This window comes from Polypterus senegalus, chromosome 2 (assembly GCF_016835505.1).
Source record: "Polypterus senegalus isolate Bchr_013 chromosome 2, ASM1683550v1, whole genome shotgun sequence".
Taxonomy (NCBI): domain Eukaryota; kingdom Metazoa; phylum Chordata; class Cladistia; order Polypteriformes; family Polypteridae; genus Polypterus; species Polypterus senegalus.
This window is the reverse complement of record NC_053155.1, coordinates 238,101,815-238,119,617: the sequence shown is the minus strand read 5'-3', so window position 1 is coordinate 238,119,617 and position 17,803 is coordinate 238,101,815. Positions and strand designations below refer to the sequence as shown.

Here is a 17,803-nt window from a genome sequence, read left to right as displayed (position 1 = left end):
CATCTTATCTGAGAGGTTTACTGTTTGTACAGATTTAGGAATGTATTGGAGACATTTGCTTACAGCTCAGCATCTCTTTTGAATAAATGAGCCCTTACCTTGGTTCACCCTTCCTGGTGATGGAATATGAAGTTGTAGTAGAGGACGGAGTATTTGTGTCATAAATGTGTTCAGTTGTCCTAGTGAAGAAATAAAAATACACTTTACACTAAGTATAACATTACAGATTCTGATCATTTCAATTGTACATTTGAAGAATTACCGGAGGGTAGTTGCTGTGCCTGGTCCAGATTTGCTGAAAGAATCCAAATTTCCTGAATTATTTTCTCTGAAAACAAAAAATGTTAAAAGAGAATACATTTAATATACAAAGGCACAGCATGCAGGAACCTTTATTCAAGTTTATTTCATGTTTCACAGTAAAAGGGTATTGCCAGGGGTGACAGACAGAGCCACATCACGGTGCAGGCATTTATTGTTAGTGTTTGCTGTTTGCATTGGAATTGATGTGGAAACACTTTTTCTACCACCAATTATGGGATGTGATGATATCAACAGATAGTATTCCCTAAATATCTGCTTCAAAAGTTTATCAAAGAAACAATGTTTCACAGCAAAATAATAAACGGCAAAATCACAAGGCTATTGTTATTAGGTTTTAGTGTTAAACATTCTGACTCTGTGCACTTCCTAAACGTTCTTATGTTCTTTTAATTGTCTGTGTTTGGTTTACTGCATGCTCAACATTCATCCTTCTAGATCTATCAAAATCCAGAGCAACTTTAGCATTTACAGGGTCCAATATGAAGTCTTTAATTACAAAGCTGAAAACCAGGAGTGGCCTCTCCTAGACTTTCTGATATACTCTGATATGGGGATGGAAATTTGAGGAGTAAATCGCAAGACAATGATTATATTTTTATATTATGTACATTAAAGAATGATCAACAACAAATCAAATCAAATTAATAATATATTGAACAATTATTATAAAAGTAAATTTGAACAGATCGGACTCTGCAGCTGCATAAATAAAAAATTGAGTATGTGATCAGGTAAAGTACCACTTCCGGTTAGCGGAAATAGCCAAAAACTTGATAGAAATCTACGTTTTGTACCTAATACTTGTATGCAAAATTTGGTTGATATAAGTGAAAGCATACTCAGGTCATTGTGTTTACATACACACACAGGCAGACATAAACATACAGTAATTCCAAAAATGGTATTTTTGGACTTGGGGGGTCTAAAACGTCTAGATTCATCAAAATCTCGAAATTGAATTTTTGGCAGATTCCAATACTTTCCCTACACTTCGTATATGAGAAAGTCAGGGATATCTAATGTGTCAAAATGAATCGAAATCTTGACATCGAATTTTTGGACGATTACAATACTTTCCGTAAAATATGAAAAAGTAAAAATGCACAGGAAATTAATAAAATAGGAATATAAAAGGAGGAAAAAATGAAACAAATACAAACACGTAATTAAAATAAAAGAACTATAAACTCAATTAGGAGAGTCCCTGCTAGTGTTAAGGAACCCACCTCTTGATGGATGCATGATTATAAGTATCTAGATTGCCCAGATAGAGCAAGGGAGCTCCATATTTTAAAGGCAGAAGGAGACAATAGATGTTTGTGTCTATTGATGCAGCTTACACAATGAGGCAGATAGAAAGATAAATCGTGCCCATGGGATTTGCTGATCTTGTAGCACGGGGAGATCATATGGGAGCTTTCCTGCCCAAAGCTAAATTTACGATTGTTCAAGAATGTTCTGGTTCAGTTGGGATTCAGTTTCCAGACCTGATCATTGTAATTTAGGAACCATAGGTTTCTTCACATAAAACACAACCACCAGAGGGATAAAACCTTGTAAATGTAATTACTCTGTGTAGCCAGGTTATCTTTATAATGTTTACAGCATAGTTTCATTTTCAAAATCGAGTAAATAGAGCAATCTCAAAGCAACAATCCATTTCCATTTCCATTGTCATTTTTTCACTAAGGGTGCAACTATTTGAAACAATTCTAAAACTGGATGGATCTTGCTATCTTTTGGTCATTTGCCGCACTGTTTTGTAAGCATTTAAGAAGAGGCTGGATGCAAACTGATAAAAGTTTGTGTTTCTCAGTTATCAGGAGATTTGACCACTATTCATAAATAACAATCACTAGACCGGTTATATACATTTTACCATCTTCTGCAAGCAATTAAAATCTCTTTGAACACTGCATTGTGTAGTCAGATTTCATCTTATCTGAGAGGTTTACTGTTTGTACAGATTTAGGAATGTATTGGAGACATTTGCTTACAGCTCAGCATCTCTTTTGAATAAATGAGCCCTTACCTTGGTTCACCCTTCCTGGTGATGGAATATGAAGTTGTAGTAGAGGACAGAGTATTTGTGTCATAAATGTGTTCAGTTGTCCTAGCGAAGAAATAAAAATACACTTTACACTAAGTATAACATTACAGATTCTGATCATTTCAATTGTACATTTGAAGAATTACCGGAGGGTAGTTGCTGTGCCTGGTCCAGATTTGCTGAAAGAATCCAAATTTCCTGAATTATTTTCTCTGAAAACAAGAAATGTCAAAAGAGAATACATTCAATATACAAAGGCAAAGCATGCAGGAACTTTTATTCAACTTTATTTCACATTTCAAAGTAAAAGGTGTCGGAGATGGCTGGGGTGGCGACGCGGCCGGGACACCTAGGAAGACTGGAGGAGGGTTTACGCCTTCCCCAGACCATGTGGGGGTGACCGCCCTGGTTCCTTTGGGGGCCATGGGTACAGAGCTTTGAAGCTAGGGGGCGCCTCCGTGCCTTTGGAGCCCTGGACCTTGGCACTTCTGCCACACCCGGAAGGGCTGGGGGAAGAAGAATGGGGACACCCAGAGTGCTTCCGGGAATACAGCCGGCACTTCCACCACACTGGGGTGTGTCGGTGGAAGATTGCCAGAACCCACCTGGAGCACATCCGGATGCTGTAAAAGGGGCCACCTCCCTTTCAAAATAAAAATACACTTTACACTAAGTATAACATTACAGATTCTGATCACTGCAATTGTACATTTGAAGAATTACCGGAGGGTAGTTGCTGTGCCTGGTCCAGATTTGTTGAAAGAATCCAAATTTCCTGAATTATTTTCTCTGAAAACAAAAAATGTCAAAAGAGAATACATTCAATATACAAAGGCACAGCATGCAGGAACTTTTATTCAAGTTTATTTCATGTTTCACAGTAAAAGGGTATTGCCAGGGGTGACAGACAGAGCCACGTCATGGTGCAGGCATTTATTGTTAGTGTTTGCTGTTTGCATTGGAATTGATGAGGAAACACTTTTTCTACCACCAATTATGGAATGTGATGATATCAATGGATAGTGTTCCCTAAATATCTGCTTCAAAATTTTATCAATGAAGCAATATTTTACAGCAAAATAATAAACGGCAAAATCATGAGGCTATTTTTATTAGGTTTTAGTGTTAAACATTCTGACTCTGTGCACTTCCTAAACGTTCTTATGTTCTTTTAATTGTCTGTGTTTGGTTTACTGCATGCTCAACATTCATCCTTCTAGATCTATCAAAATCCAGAGCAACTTTAGCATTTACAGGGTCCAATTTGAAGTCTTTAATTGCAAAACTAAAAACCAGCAGTCATCTCTCCTACACTTTCTGATATACTCAGATATGGGGATGGATATCTGAGGAGTAAATCGCAAGACAATGATTATATTTTTATATTATGTACATTAAAGAAAGATCAACAACAAATCAAATCAAATTAATAATATATTGAACAATTATTATAAAAGTAAAGTTGAATAAATCGGACTCTGCAGCTGCATGTATTAAAAAAGAAAAATAGAGGAAATAGCCGGAAAGTTGATAGAAATCTACGTTGCATGCAAAATTTGGTTGACCTAAGTGAAAGCATACTCAAGTTATTGTGTTTACATACACAGACAGACAGACACTCAGACATGATTCCAAAAATGGTATTTCTGGACTCAGGGAGGTCTGAAATGTCGAGATTCATCAAAGTCTCGAAACTGAATTTTTGGAGGATTCCAATACTTTCCCTATACTATGTACGGTATATGAGAAAGTCAGGGCAGTCTAAAACGTCAAAATTCATCAAAATCTTGACATTGAATTTCTGGACGATTACAATACTTTCCCTATACTTATATGAGAAAGTGAAAAGCCCATGAAATTAATAAAATAGGAATATAAAAGGAGGAAAAAATTAAACAAATGCAAACACGTAATTAAAATAAAAGAACTATAAACTCAATTAGGAGAGTCCCTGCTAGTGTTAAGGAACCCACCTCTTGATGGATGCATGATTATAAGTATCTAGAAACCCAGATGGAGCAAGGGAGCTCCATATTTTAAAGGCAGAAGGAAAAAATACGTTTGTGTCTATTTATGCAGCTTACACAATGAGGCAGATAGAAAGATAAATCGTGCCCCTGGGATTGGCTGATCTTGTAGCATGTGGAGATTATATGGGAGTTTTCCTGCCCAAAGCTGAATTTACGATTGTTCAAGAATCTTCTGGTTCAGTTGGGATTCCGTTTCCAGACCTGATCATTGTAATTTAGGAACATTATGTTTCTTCACACAAGACAAAACCACCAGAGGGATAAAACCTTGTAAATTTAATTACTCTGTGTAGCCAGGTTATCTTTATAATGTTTACAGCTAGGTTTCATTTTCAAAAGCGAGTAAATAGAGCAATCTCAAAGCAACAATCCATTTCCATTTCCATTGTCATTTTTTTCATTGAGAATGCAACTATTTGAAACAATTCTAAAACTGGATGGTTCTTGCTATCTTTAGCTCATTTGCCACACAGTTTTGTAAGCATTTAAGAAGAGGCTGGATGCAAACTGATAAAAGTTTGTGTTTCTCAGTTATCAAGAGATTTGGCCGCTATTCATAAATAACAATCACTTGATCGGTTATATACATTTTACCATCTTGTGCAAGCAATTAAAATCCCTTTGAACACTGTATTGTGTAGTCGGATTTCATCTTATCTGAGAGGTTTACTGTTTGTACAGATTTAGGAATGTATTGGGGAAGTTTGCTTACAGCTCAGCATCTCTTTTGAATAAATGAGCCCTTACCTTGGTTCACCCTTCCTGGTGATGGAATATGAAGTTGTAGTAGAGGACGGAGTATTTGTGTCATAAATGTGTTCAGTTGTCCTAGTGAAGAAATAAAAATACACTTTACACTAAGTATAACATTAGAGATTCTGATCACTGCAATTGTACATTTGAAGAATTACCGGAGGGTAGTTGCTGTGCCTGGTCCAGATTTGCTGAAAGAATCCAAATTTCCTGAATTATTTTCTCTGAAAACAAGAAATTTCAAAAGAGAATACATTCAATATACAAAGGCAAAGCATGCAGGAACTTTTATTCAAGTTTATTTCACATTTCAAAGTAAAAGGTGTCGGAGATGGCTGGGGTGCCGACCCGGCCGGGACACCTAGGAAGACCGGAGGAGGGCTTACGCCTTCCCCAGACCTTGGCATGTGGGGGTGACCGCCCTGGTTCCTTTGGGGGCCATGGGTACAGAGCTTTGAAGCTAGGGGGCGCCTCCGTGCCTTTGGAGCCCTGGACCTTGGCACTTCTGCCACACCCGGAAGGGCTGGGGGAAGAAGAATGGGGACACCCGGAGTGCTTCCGGGAATACAGCCGGCACTTCCACCACACTGGGGTGTGTCGGTGGAAGATTGCCAGAACCCACCTGGAGCACATCCGGATGCTATAAAAGGGGCCACCTCCCTTTCAAAATAAAAATACACTTTACACTAAGTATAACATTACAGATTCTGATCACTGCAATTGTACATTTGAAGAATTACCGGATGGTAGTTGTTGTGCTTGGTCCAGATTTGCTGAAAGAAATTAAATTTCCAGGATTAATTTCTCTGAAAATGAAAAATGTCAAAAGAGAATACATTCAATATACAAAGGCACAGCATGCAGGAACTTTTATTCAAGTTTATTTCATGTTTCACAGTAAAAGGGTATTGCCAGGGGTGACAGGCAGAGCCACATCACGGTGCAGGCATTTATTGTTAGTGTTTGCTGTTTGCATTGGAATTGATGAGGAAACACTTTTTCAACTTTTTTGTGATGATATCGCATTGTTGTAAAAAATGGCGGTATCTTAAAGGAACGACATGTTTACAATATAGTATAGTGACAATAAACTTTGCTTTCATTTTGGACTCACACATTGTAGTGAAAAACAGAGGATCATTTTTACTAAGGTTTAACACAAGTCGTAATGTAAGTCCATTTCGTAAAGCATTCAGAGCTGAGAGATACAGTTATATTTTTGTGTTGATTGTTTAATTTAATTTGCCATGTCTGTGTCTTCGATGCTAGTCTGGTTGGAGCATTATTATTATTATTATTATTATTATTATTAGTAGTAGTAGTAGTAGTAGTAGTAGTAGTAGTGCTGTTGTTATTGCTTTATGAAAAATGAAACACTACAAATACATATTTGAAGCAAAGAATTTACATTGATCTGGTCATTATTTTAAAGAGTACAAATGTTACCTATAAATAAAAAGTTAAAAAGCAAATGTCTTTCACAAAGTATTTAAAAAATTCACTCCATTGTGTATGGAAAACTGGGCTCCTCAGACATCTCACAGTTTTAATGCTTTGTTTAAATATATAAATATGGCACAAGAGGAACTAAGTCTCAGCAAGTAAGTATTACTACAGTCATCTGCTGAGAAATCTTTAATTTACCCATGATTATTTTCTGAATTTAGCAATAAATGTTGCCAATAGCAGGCTATTGAATGTGGTGAAACAGAATTATTATTAATTAGGCTTTTTTACCACTACAATGTTTATGTCAAGTATGTGTGTATGTATGTGTTACTTGTATAAGCTTCACTAAATTAAATTCCATGCAGCTCATGTTGTTAAGACAGCAGAGAAATGTAAAATAAAAAATAAGACAGATGCTTTTTATTCTGTGCATGCAAGCATGACCTTCAATACATTGTTCTAAATAGCTTTGCCTACTCATAAAATGAAGTACTAGGATGTTGTACTGTGTTAGCCATTATGAATGTAGAGAAAAGTCAAGCAAAATGACACCTTTTATTGGTTAACGAAAAAGATTACAATATGCAAGCTTTCGAGGCAACTCAGGCCCCTTCTTCAGGCAAGATGATCATAATCATAATCATGAATCATAAAAGAAATGCTTACATAAAAAACTCCAAGCTGTAATATTGTTTGGTACATTTTGTTCGTTTACCTGTTCGCCGTGGACATGGATGACACCTGGGCCCTCATGGCAGAATTCAGATCTCTGAAGGAGAACAAAAATGATAAAGTATAGAAAAAAATGTAAACATGTCCATTGGCACAAAGTGTGTTTCCTAAAGCAAAAAAGCCACCGATAGTCTCACTGTGTGTTTCCTTGTCAAATCACATAACCCACCCAAGCTCAGGCTTTAATTAAACAAAGCAAAGCTCTGAGCTTCTAAAGGGAAAATGCCACTGCATGAAATTGAGGTTGTTTGTTTTTTGGGAAATGAACTATAGAAACACATTTGATTATAAATTTTCATAAATGAAATTGAGTATGTTACATTTCAAAGAGAATGATTTGAACCTTAATGAAACTTACGCTACCTACTGATTGTTATTTACCTGGACAAGGAAGAATTGGAAGATGCAGGTGGCCTTGATGGGGGTTCAGGTTTAATAAAATCCAGGTCTCTAAAAAGAAAAAAAAATAATGTGTCCAACATGTGTCACTCCCTACATGAAGATAGGATGGAGATTTTCACTCAGTGACATCCTTTTCCTGTGTATCTACAATCACGCATGTGCGAATATGGACTGCTGGAGATGCTCAGGTAAGCACGTTGATACCACACTGAGGCCAGGGGTGCACTGTTGCTAACAAAATTCTACTTTTTCTGAAGCACTGAGCCATTCCCAGGAGAAGAGGCCTGGACATACCCCAGAGAGTGATCCAAGTTCTACCTCCTCTGGGATCAGGTCACAGACAGTCAGGCTAGAAATAAGGTCATTCGACCCAAGAAGGCAAAAGAGATGTAGTTCCCTGGCACCAAATCTGTTAATTACAGTGAGAATGGCACTTGCTTTTGTCTCTGATGTTTTTCTTTAGAGCTGGAAAAGTCTTATTTAAATTGGTTTTAGGTGGCTATTTACACCTGTATCTGGAGATTATTCTGATATATGAAGGCCTGAAATGCTGGAATGGATGTATATTAAAAAATGAAATGAAGTTGACCAGACAAAACATGAAATATTTGCCTGCAATGAAATAAAAGTCAAAGTAAATTTAATAGTCGCTGTGTTTTTCTTTTATTTGTATTTTCCGTACCACCCCAAATTTTTCTGATTTGAGGTTGTGTATATATATATGTATTATATAAAATAAAATATACACATGCATTTTAAGTGTTGTGTTTTTTTACTGAAGCTAATGTACAGTATATCTGTTCTCACACCATGCTTATTAAACATTTGCATTTCTTACAATTACCTGGCCAAAGAAGATGAAGATGAAGATGATGGAGAGGACTTTGGTGAAGAATCCGACTTTGTATAAGTTTGATCGCTAAAAATGAAAATGAATATTATTATTATTTTATTATTATCATACAGAACACAGAGATTTTCTAAATGGAAACTTATACTCTCAGAAAATCTCACTGTATCTCATTCATACCTGGCTTTAGAAATTATAGTGGAAGTTGGTGATTTTTCTGGAATCTCTGGTTTAATAAATTCAGTGTCTCTGTAGAGAATAAAGAAACAAAAAATTTGTATAAGTTCTGAGTTGCATTTTTAGGTTTTAGCAAACAGACTTCTTTATAATTAACAACATTCCTGCACACTTAGCAGTTTAAAACTTATGTAAATTGGGATTTTTGACATGCATTTGAACTCAATTATAATTTTACTTTCACGTATTTGAGACAATTATTTTGTTGACTCATAAAATATTTGTTTCTTACTTGACAGAAAAAGATGATGATGATGAAGAAGGCTTAGATGGAGATTCTGATTTTGCAATGTCCACATCTCTAAAAATGAGAGATCCACAAAGGGAGAATATGAAGCAGATACAGTATCTTAAAATTGTTTTTTTATTCCTAAGCTTTCGACAACCTACCAGGTGTCATCATCAGAGGAAAACGATTACAAATATAGGAATCAAAGGCAATATGTAGCAAGTTGTGGGGGTTTAAATGGTGAGGTTCAGAAGGTGTTGGTCATGCCAAACCCCACCTTATTAATTATAACCAACACCTTCTGAACTGCACCTTAAATCCGTGTCCTGGCACTGATGGTTCTCATCAAGCACAAATGCAGAGTTTCTTTGCAGCCTTTGTCGATTTTAGTAAAGCATTTGACTCATTTGATCAAGTTTGCCTGTCGGGCATCCTGAGACTTTGCAGGATCCCCCAGAAATTGCTGGATATCATGGCCCAGCCTGTACACTGGTACTGTGAATGCTGTGCAGAGTGGAGACAGAACCTCTGTGTTTATCCCAGTTGATTCTGGGGTTCGTCAAGGGTGTGTTCTTGCTCCTACTCTGTTCAATGGTTGTATGGACTGGGTTTTGGGCAAGGTCGTGGGGTCCAACGGCTGTGAGGCATCTGTTGTTGAAGAAAGATTCACTAATCTTGACTTTACCGACAATGCTGTGATCTTTGCAGAGTCAATGGAGGCTCTGATTGGAACTCTTGACAGACTAAGCGAGAAGTCTGAGTGTCTGGGCTTGTGAGTGTCCTGGATAAAAAAACAAGACCTCTTGGGCACAGCCATCAGTAGTGTGTCTGTCTGCGGAGGGGATGTCAACCTCAACGAGAGGTTTACTTACCTCGGTAATGACATTCATGTCTCTGGTGACTCTTCCTGTGAAGTCAGTAGACAGATTGGAATCGCATGCGGCGGTCATTAGATCGCTGGGCAAGGGTGTGTGGCGCTCCCAATATCTATGCTAAAGGATGAAGGTCCAAGTCTTTAGAGTCCTGGTGCTTCCTGTCTTGCTATATGGTTGCGAGACATGGATGCTATCCAGTGACCTGAGACGAAGACTGGACTCCATTGGTACTGTCCCTCTTCAGAGAATCATTGGAAACCTCTGGTTTTACTTTGGGTTGCTAACAGAGTCCTGAATGAGGCCCATTACCTGCATTGTGAGGGAGCGTCAGTTATGGCACTACAGCCATGTGACGAGATTTCCAGAGAGTGATTCGGCTCACAGGATCCTCATTGTTGAGGACTCAAGTGGCTGGACCAGGCCAAGGGGACCCCCACGGAACACTTGGCTGCAGCAAATGGAGGGTCATTCCTGGAGGTTGGGACTGGACAGCGTGTCTGTGGCAATGCGCTGTACCAGTGCATGCTCATCAACCTGACCTGAGCCGTAGATCAAAAAATAAACTGAAAAGCCAAAAATACCCAACTAAACATTCTAAGCACACTAAACATTTTACAACAGAGTACAAAGGAAGCAGAAGAACAAAGCACAAAATGATAGATAATGCCACAGCATTTGGCCAGTAGCTGTAACCAGCGGGTGTCTTAAATAGATCTCTCAGAAAGATGTGGCCCTAATGGTCATCATCTGTGGGTAGCAATTCACTCATGGGGCTCATCTCTCTAACCATAAAAAGCAATAAAGGGTAAGGGACCTGGGTAAAATGAAAAACAGAAAATAAGACCAGCACAATCAAAAAGGATAGGGGAAAATAGTAAACATGAAGAAAAATACAAATATAAATGTTGTGAAGCACTGCTCTGAGTATACCATCTCCCATAAAAGTTCACATGAACCTTCTTCATCAATAAAGTGGCTGAAACTAAGGGGAAGTCAGCTGCAGTTAAGGTTAGGTTTCCTAAAGATCAAGAGATAACCCACCAAAATTCAAGATAGCTCATAATGTAAAGCCAAATCACTAAATAAAGAATAAATAAAAAAACTATGACTATACAGACCCACTCAAAGTTTTTAGGTTTCTATTCAATTATCTCTGATAATCAGAAAGTGCATGACCCTTGATCTTTACATCCTTTCTTTAGTGACATTATAAGTCCTAACCTCTGGATGTCCTGAATACCAATGTTAATAAGGATGAAGACTTCCACATCCTTCTTTACAAAAGAAGTGACTGGGAAAAGTAATATGATCTGATCTGTTTAGAAATGTTGATGCAGAATGTAAAGTTTCTTCATGCCTTGAGCCAGCAGCTGAGATCACCTCCAGCCCCCTGTGATCCTGAATTAAAATAAGTAGGCTTGAAAATGAAAAGCTGGATGGATATTGAACTATGCACATGCTCGTAATATGGCAAACATGTACTCTCATATTGCAAACAAAGATCATTACCTGCTGCCTGGTGCTTTTACTGGCTCCCAAGTTCTGAAACATAAACAAATTGATTCCACAATCAGAATATTAGTCCACAAATGTAAAACTGGATTAAGATGTCATCTGATATTAACTTTTAAATAGTTCTTACCAAGTCTGAGTTTGGATTGAATGAATAATAAATACTGATTTGGGCCCAATAACGTGGTTTGATGAAATGGGTTATGTGGATTAAACACTAAGATGCTGGGAAGTTCATAAAAATGGTGAGACTTTTTCCCTTAGAACACGGGTGTCAGACTCAGAACACTGCCTGCAGATTTTCACTCTAACCATCTTCTTAATTAGTGACCAGTATTTGCTGATAATTAACTTCTTTTGCCTTATATATATATATATATATATATATATATATATATATATATATATATATATATATATATATATATATATATATATATATTTCTCTTCTGGTTTATCCTGCTTCCTCTTCAAAACCGGTCCCTCCCACACGCAGCCCACACTGCATTTCTCGATTCCTATTCATCCTCTTCCAAACACTTCCCCACGCTGCCTACGGCCTCCCATACACCCCCACACCGCTTTTCTCGAGTCCTATTCCTCCTTCAGACTACAGCGTTCCCCGCTCCTCTCTCATGACCCCATTGGTGTCACGTCATCGCCCTATATTTAGCCTGACCGCATGACCTTTCACTTCAGCCATGTGTGCACCTGGGAGTCTTTTCCGTAGCCAGCTACAGGAAGGTACTCTCTCGACCATTGGCATTGGTTTCGCTCCTTGCTATTTTCGTTATACTGCGATGGTTGTTTCCTAAGCCTTTGTTATAAAATGAACGACAGTTCTGTCGATGGGTTTTTGTACAACGTCATCTGTATTCCAGTATCCGGCAACTGCCTCTTCCTATCAGTGGGTTATTTCTTGACACAAATGGTTGACAAAGGCAATGCACCATTTTCCATACCTATTCTTACACCGCCGTATGGTACGTCGGGCGTCGACTATCTAGTTTTAATTAACTTGACTGAGACCCCTTAGTTGTTTCGTTTTCCTTAATTGGCAGCCAAACAATAATGAGACACAAAACAAGCCACTACATGACCAGCTCATCTGTGCCCATCTCATAGTATCTGAATATAAAGAAAGGTGATGATCTCGGTAAGGTTGATCTCTCAGGTCATCGAAACATTTTGACAGTGTTCTTAGGAAAAACAGAAAATGAACAGTTTTGGAAATGTCTGCTGCGGCAAAATGAGAGCAGCAACAAACCATGGAATTAAATAACGGGTTTTATTTAACAGCAACAATCAGCTTCTCATTAAACAAGTGGTTGGAGTAAAATTGGTTGGAGTTTGAAACCCCAATTTAGCTGGTCATCTGTTGGCTCATTTCACGTTTCATTTGTGTTTGGCTGTCATTTAACAAAGAAAAGTATCAATTCAGAGGACTGAATCCTTAAAAAAGGGCTATTAAAATCAAGGGAAAAGAAGTTAATTAGCAGTGAAAACTGATCATTGATTAAGAAAATAGTTAAGATGAAAACCTGCAGCCACTGCGGTTCGACATCCCTGCTTTAGGAAGTCAACAGGAATAATCAAATTTTAACTTGTTTGATCCAAACAAATGTATATATGAAAACTTCTAGAAGATGAAGCACTGCGGCACAGCCTCACGTAAGTTCTGTAGAAGTGAATAAGCTGTGGCCAGTGGAAAGTCATGGGCTATCAAAACAGTATGAAAGTGCTACTGTGTTCCTTCCTGTGATAATGAAAGACTCTGTTTATATTTTACACTGTTACACACTCAATAGAAATATTTTGTGGGTATTAGTTAAGAAATCATGGAATTGACAGAGTGTATTCTATACGAGTCCTAGAAGAGAAAATCCTGGACCTTTTCAGTGGGTCATGTCCAGATTACTAGAAACGTGATGACCTGAATGGTCTTCTTCTGGAGTTTTGCCCTGGCACTTCCTTCTCAGTCAGTGCGACTGATGTACAGCTTACAGGTCAGAACACAATCTGGACAGTCTTGTGTAGGCCAAATAGTTTCACCTTACGTATCTTTCTTTCACATTTGGATAACAAGACACTTGAATGTGATTTCTTTGCCCTTTTTGGCCATGTCTACTCAATATGTACTAGAACACAAAAAATCAATTTAGTGACAATCTCTGAAATGAATTTTTTATTTGTGGAATCAGTTTGACACTTTATAAATGTCATATTGAAATACGAGATTGCATATTATGCAAAATTGCTTGAAAACACACATTCTCAGAGGGTTAAGTACCCGGTTTGAAATGTACTGTGACATTTGTGCCTCTTGCAGATCTTTCTACCCATCTCCTCATTTTCTGTGACCAGTTTTCTATTGTAAGATCACAGGAAGTAGCATCCTATTCAGGGTGCATTGGATTCAAGACCACCAGTCCATCGCAGGGCACATTTGCCCTGAACTGGGCAACTTAGAGTCACAATTTAAATTAACTTGGAAATTTTTGAGATATGAGAGGGAAACTGGAATGCTCAAAAAAAACTACACGCAGAAACAAGAAGAGTGGATGCATTACACAGTTAAATTAAAGTCCTTCCAATGGAAGTCAAGAGAGGACATGAAGTATTATTACTTCTTTTGTTGTTTTCTCAAACTAATACAATAATTTTCTCAAGATCTCGAGAAAATCTAAATGTTTCCCAAGCATAAACATATAGCTTAATGTTTAACTTATTAGATATCATACAATGACTGGATTGTAGGTCACTAGAGAGTTTGTGTATGAAGTACATTCATGTCTTGACCCAGAGGGCATTCTGCAAAAAAGATGTAGGAGACTCTGAAGAATGGGACCAAATTACATTTGGCATTTGGGTAGCTATGTTACACTCACACTCTTTCGCATCACAGTAAATGGATGCATCAATGGCTTCTTACGTCATATCATCTGGATGCAAATGTACATCACTAACGGTAAATCTGGAGTTATTACAACTTACTTCATTAGTGGTGCTAGTGAGGGTCGGGGCACTAAAGGGGCTACCCAAAAATAGTCAGATCAGATCTCAGTAATGAAAATGGGCCTACATTAGCTGTACCAGTTTGGCACAAAGCAAACATGCAATAACAAACACAACACAATTACACTTCTAGTAGAAATACATCTCTATGTGATTTCATCAGCTGCTCTCATTGTTGTTATCAGTTGTTAAGTTGTCCACACGGGTTTGCAAGCTTGCCAGGAGCAAAAGTTAAATATCACAAAAGAATTTTTCTGCTATCTCAAGAAAACAATAAAAAAAACCTCAAAGTTCAAAAACTAATGATATTGCATTTCCTCAAGAAAATGTTTCCATTATCTCAAGAAAGAATGAAAAAGTGAATGACATTGCATTTGCTCTGTAATGGTAGTACTAAACACTGTGCCACTTGCAGTGAAATTCTGTTCCTGAAGAAGAGCTAAATTCCCTGACATTACCTAATACCAGTTTAAGCTCCGTTCTGTTATGTTTAGTGTAGGAACAGGAGATTATTGTATGCCAACACAATGATGACTCTGTATTATATTACATAATACACTGAGAGTCAGCAGTGGAGAAATAATCGTAATTTTCCATATATCCTCAAAATATTATCTGAATTGAAAACTCTAAATTGTCCATGCGCATGAGTGAGTGTGCTATATAGACGGATGATTGCTGCCTTCCACTCAAGGATAGACTCTGGACCACCGAGGTAAATGAAATGGATAGTCAGGTAATGGTCCACCATACAACCTGAAATAGTTGCAATACTGTACGGTCAATCTGGCAGTGTTTAATATTTAATCCTTACCACATTTCTTCAGGCTTCTCTGAGTCCTTTGATACGTTTTGGACAAACTTTAATAACACCCTTCAGGCCGGGCCTCTGTCACACGTCCAACATGCCTCTGTCAAGCAGTACTACATTTTATCATGCATTTGTCATGCTTTACGGATGTCCTGCTCCTGTGATTACCCCATGCTTTGCCACAAAGTATCATGCTTACCATGCTGCATTCACCAATCTCATGCATGTAGTGTCAATTGCCACATTTCTAATATGGTTCTTTAATTATATAGTAATGATTTTTGCAATGGTAAACAATCTAAATGCCTAAAGGCACATGAGTTATTAAAGACATTGGCTTCATAGCAAACATATCCCATAAATAAGATTTCTGTTCTCTGTACTGGCACGCTTACAGAGGAAGTCATGTTTATTTTCCCGAACCACACCAAAGCAGCTTGTAGTCAAAAGAAAAACAAATTCACCAACACTCCGTTTTATTATCTTATTGCAGAGACCGTGTGATTCCCCCCAAGTTCTTTGAGCCTTATCTTTAGAAAGGAATGATTCAGCATATCACAAGAGCCTGTTAAAAGCCAGATCTTACCCTTTTGTGCTCTTCTCTGTGGTTGCAGACTGAACAGCGGGACCAACTGTTTTAGTATTTAAAACAGAGCCAGTATTGCTTTAAAGAGGAAAAAATATTAATGGAAACTCTTATTAGTAAATTAGTGTAACAGAAGAGAGTTAGGCTGTTAAGGAAGGTTTCACATTAAACAGTTTGCTATTAATAAATATCAACATCCATTGCTAAAATTAGAAGGTTTAAATGACTACTACATGCATTTGATTAAACAATGTGAAATGAATATCTAGTAAAAGATCATAAGTGAAGAACAGGCCTTACCCCTTCTCCAAACTTGGAGAGGTCATGGATACATCAATAAGTTCACTGGTTTTAGCAGAGGAAACTGGAGGCACTTTTCTTTAATTTTAAGAGAGGATTAGTGAAGTCATGTTAAAATTAGCGACACATGTTAAAACATAACAATAGTTAACATTATTATTAATACTAATTCAGATGACAAATATACAGTAATTGAGAAAAATAAGAATGACACAGATAAGCAATACAGTGTAGCAAAAAAGCTTCTCATATGGAATGATAATCAGAAGAGCACAAGAAGGCTTCTTCCATGAGCGCCTTCACAGACAGTCAGCAAACAGACTCAGTCATTCAGCCCAAGAGTAGGACAAATACGCTAACTACTGCACCAATTCTTTTCTCAAACTCTCACTTCTAGAAATTGGAGTACTAAAATCCTTTAAAGTAAGATCTCAAGGAAGTAGTTCATTTGGTAATATTTTGGGTTGTCTCCTTTCCCACTGATGTCATTAATTTTAATTACAACATTATAAAAAGAATAAAATGGCCTAGCATAACTAGGATTAACATTTGTAATGCAATTTCATTTTAATGTGTAAAACAAAATTTCATGATTCAATCAGAAAAAATGGATCCCGAAAATAAATAATTACATCTCAGAACCTTACGAGAGCTTCCAGGAGCTGAACTTAAAATGTTTTGTGTGCCAAGTTTGAGAGGTGGCTGAGAATTTCCAGAAAATAAAATATGTTCATTTTTACCAATTAATAATAATAATTCTTTATATTTATATTGTGCTTTTCTCACTACTCAAAGAGCTTTGCAAACTCCACGCAGGAGAGGACACGAGATGAAAACCCATGATCACCTTATACGATGCTATTTATCAGACGTTTGATGACTGATGAAGAGAAAGTGCATACAATAAACAATATCACTTTTGTTTTAACTATTATTCTTATAGTCGAACATTGCTGGGTAATTTCAAAAGTTACCTGTAATAATGAACATAGACTAATGAAGACAGGCAACATTTAAGAGAAAAGACAGCCAGAGAGTTTTTTTTTTATATTCCTCACAAGCTAACTAGAAAAATATACAAGATATACTACTATTAAAAGTGAACCAATAGTTACTACAACTTACAAAATGACATTCAGTCATAGTCTGAAAAGATCTACATTTGTGCACCCCATGGCAAAGCTTGTGATTTTATTGCACATGAAGGCTGTCAATTACTACATCAGTAATGATACAGTGACTATTTTAATTTGTGCAAACACTCTACTACCTCTAATTTTACATTTTCAAGTGTACATACGATAGCAATGGTCCCATATGTAACATTTTAAGGGTGACACCTATTGGGCTATTTGTGTGTAACTAATAGCCAATGACGACATACATCGTATGAAATAATAAGAAAGGGAGCAGGTCAAATTCTTCTGAAAGTACTTAGAGAACAAGTTGGTGTTCCAAAGGCTGGCAGGGAGCAAAGAGAAATACTTAGTAGGAGGCTAAACTATAAAGAGAATATCAAATTAGAGGATACCCTAAGGTGTCCTTCTCAAGTACTGTATATATAAATATAAGTGCAACATCAGGTCATTTGCAGTACTTAATGCCAATTAACATTAATTTATATAAAACATATGCATAACAATTATAT

At 37.2% G+C, this 17,803-nt stretch overlaps 1 protein-coding gene across 1 annotated transcript in view; it reads right to left on the bottom strand.

Moving 5' to 3' along the window:
* scel (sciellin) overlaps window positions 1-17,803 on the bottom strand; it is a 94,683-nt gene that overhangs the window by 14,418 nt on the left and 62,462 nt on the right. The window contains exons 15-30 of the mRNA XM_039746316.1: window positions 16,156-16,233; window positions 15,856-15,933; window positions 11,441-11,473; window positions 9,060-9,128; window positions 8,771-8,839; window positions 8,585-8,659; window positions 7,720-7,788; window positions 7,322-7,375; window positions 5,898-5,930; window positions 5,316-5,381; window positions 5,152-5,232; window positions 3,098-3,163; window positions 2,521-2,586; window positions 2,357-2,437; window positions 263-328; window positions 99-179 (exon numbers count right to left, since the gene is read on the bottom strand). Of these exons, the coding sequence (XP_039602250.1) occupies window positions 99-179; window positions 263-328; window positions 2,357-2,437; window positions 2,521-2,586; window positions 3,098-3,163; window positions 5,152-5,232; window positions 5,316-5,381; window positions 5,898-5,930; window positions 7,322-7,375; window positions 7,720-7,788; window positions 8,585-8,659; window positions 8,771-8,839; window positions 9,060-9,128; window positions 11,441-11,473; window positions 15,856-15,933; window positions 16,156-16,233 (1,065 nt within the window). The remainder of the gene's footprint in view (window positions 1-98; window positions 180-262; window positions 329-2,356; window positions 2,438-2,520; window positions 2,587-3,097; window positions 3,164-5,151; window positions 5,233-5,315; window positions 5,382-5,897; window positions 5,931-7,321; window positions 7,376-7,719; window positions 7,789-8,584; window positions 8,660-8,770; window positions 8,840-9,059; window positions 9,129-11,440; window positions 11,474-15,855; window positions 15,934-16,155; window positions 16,234-17,803) is intronic.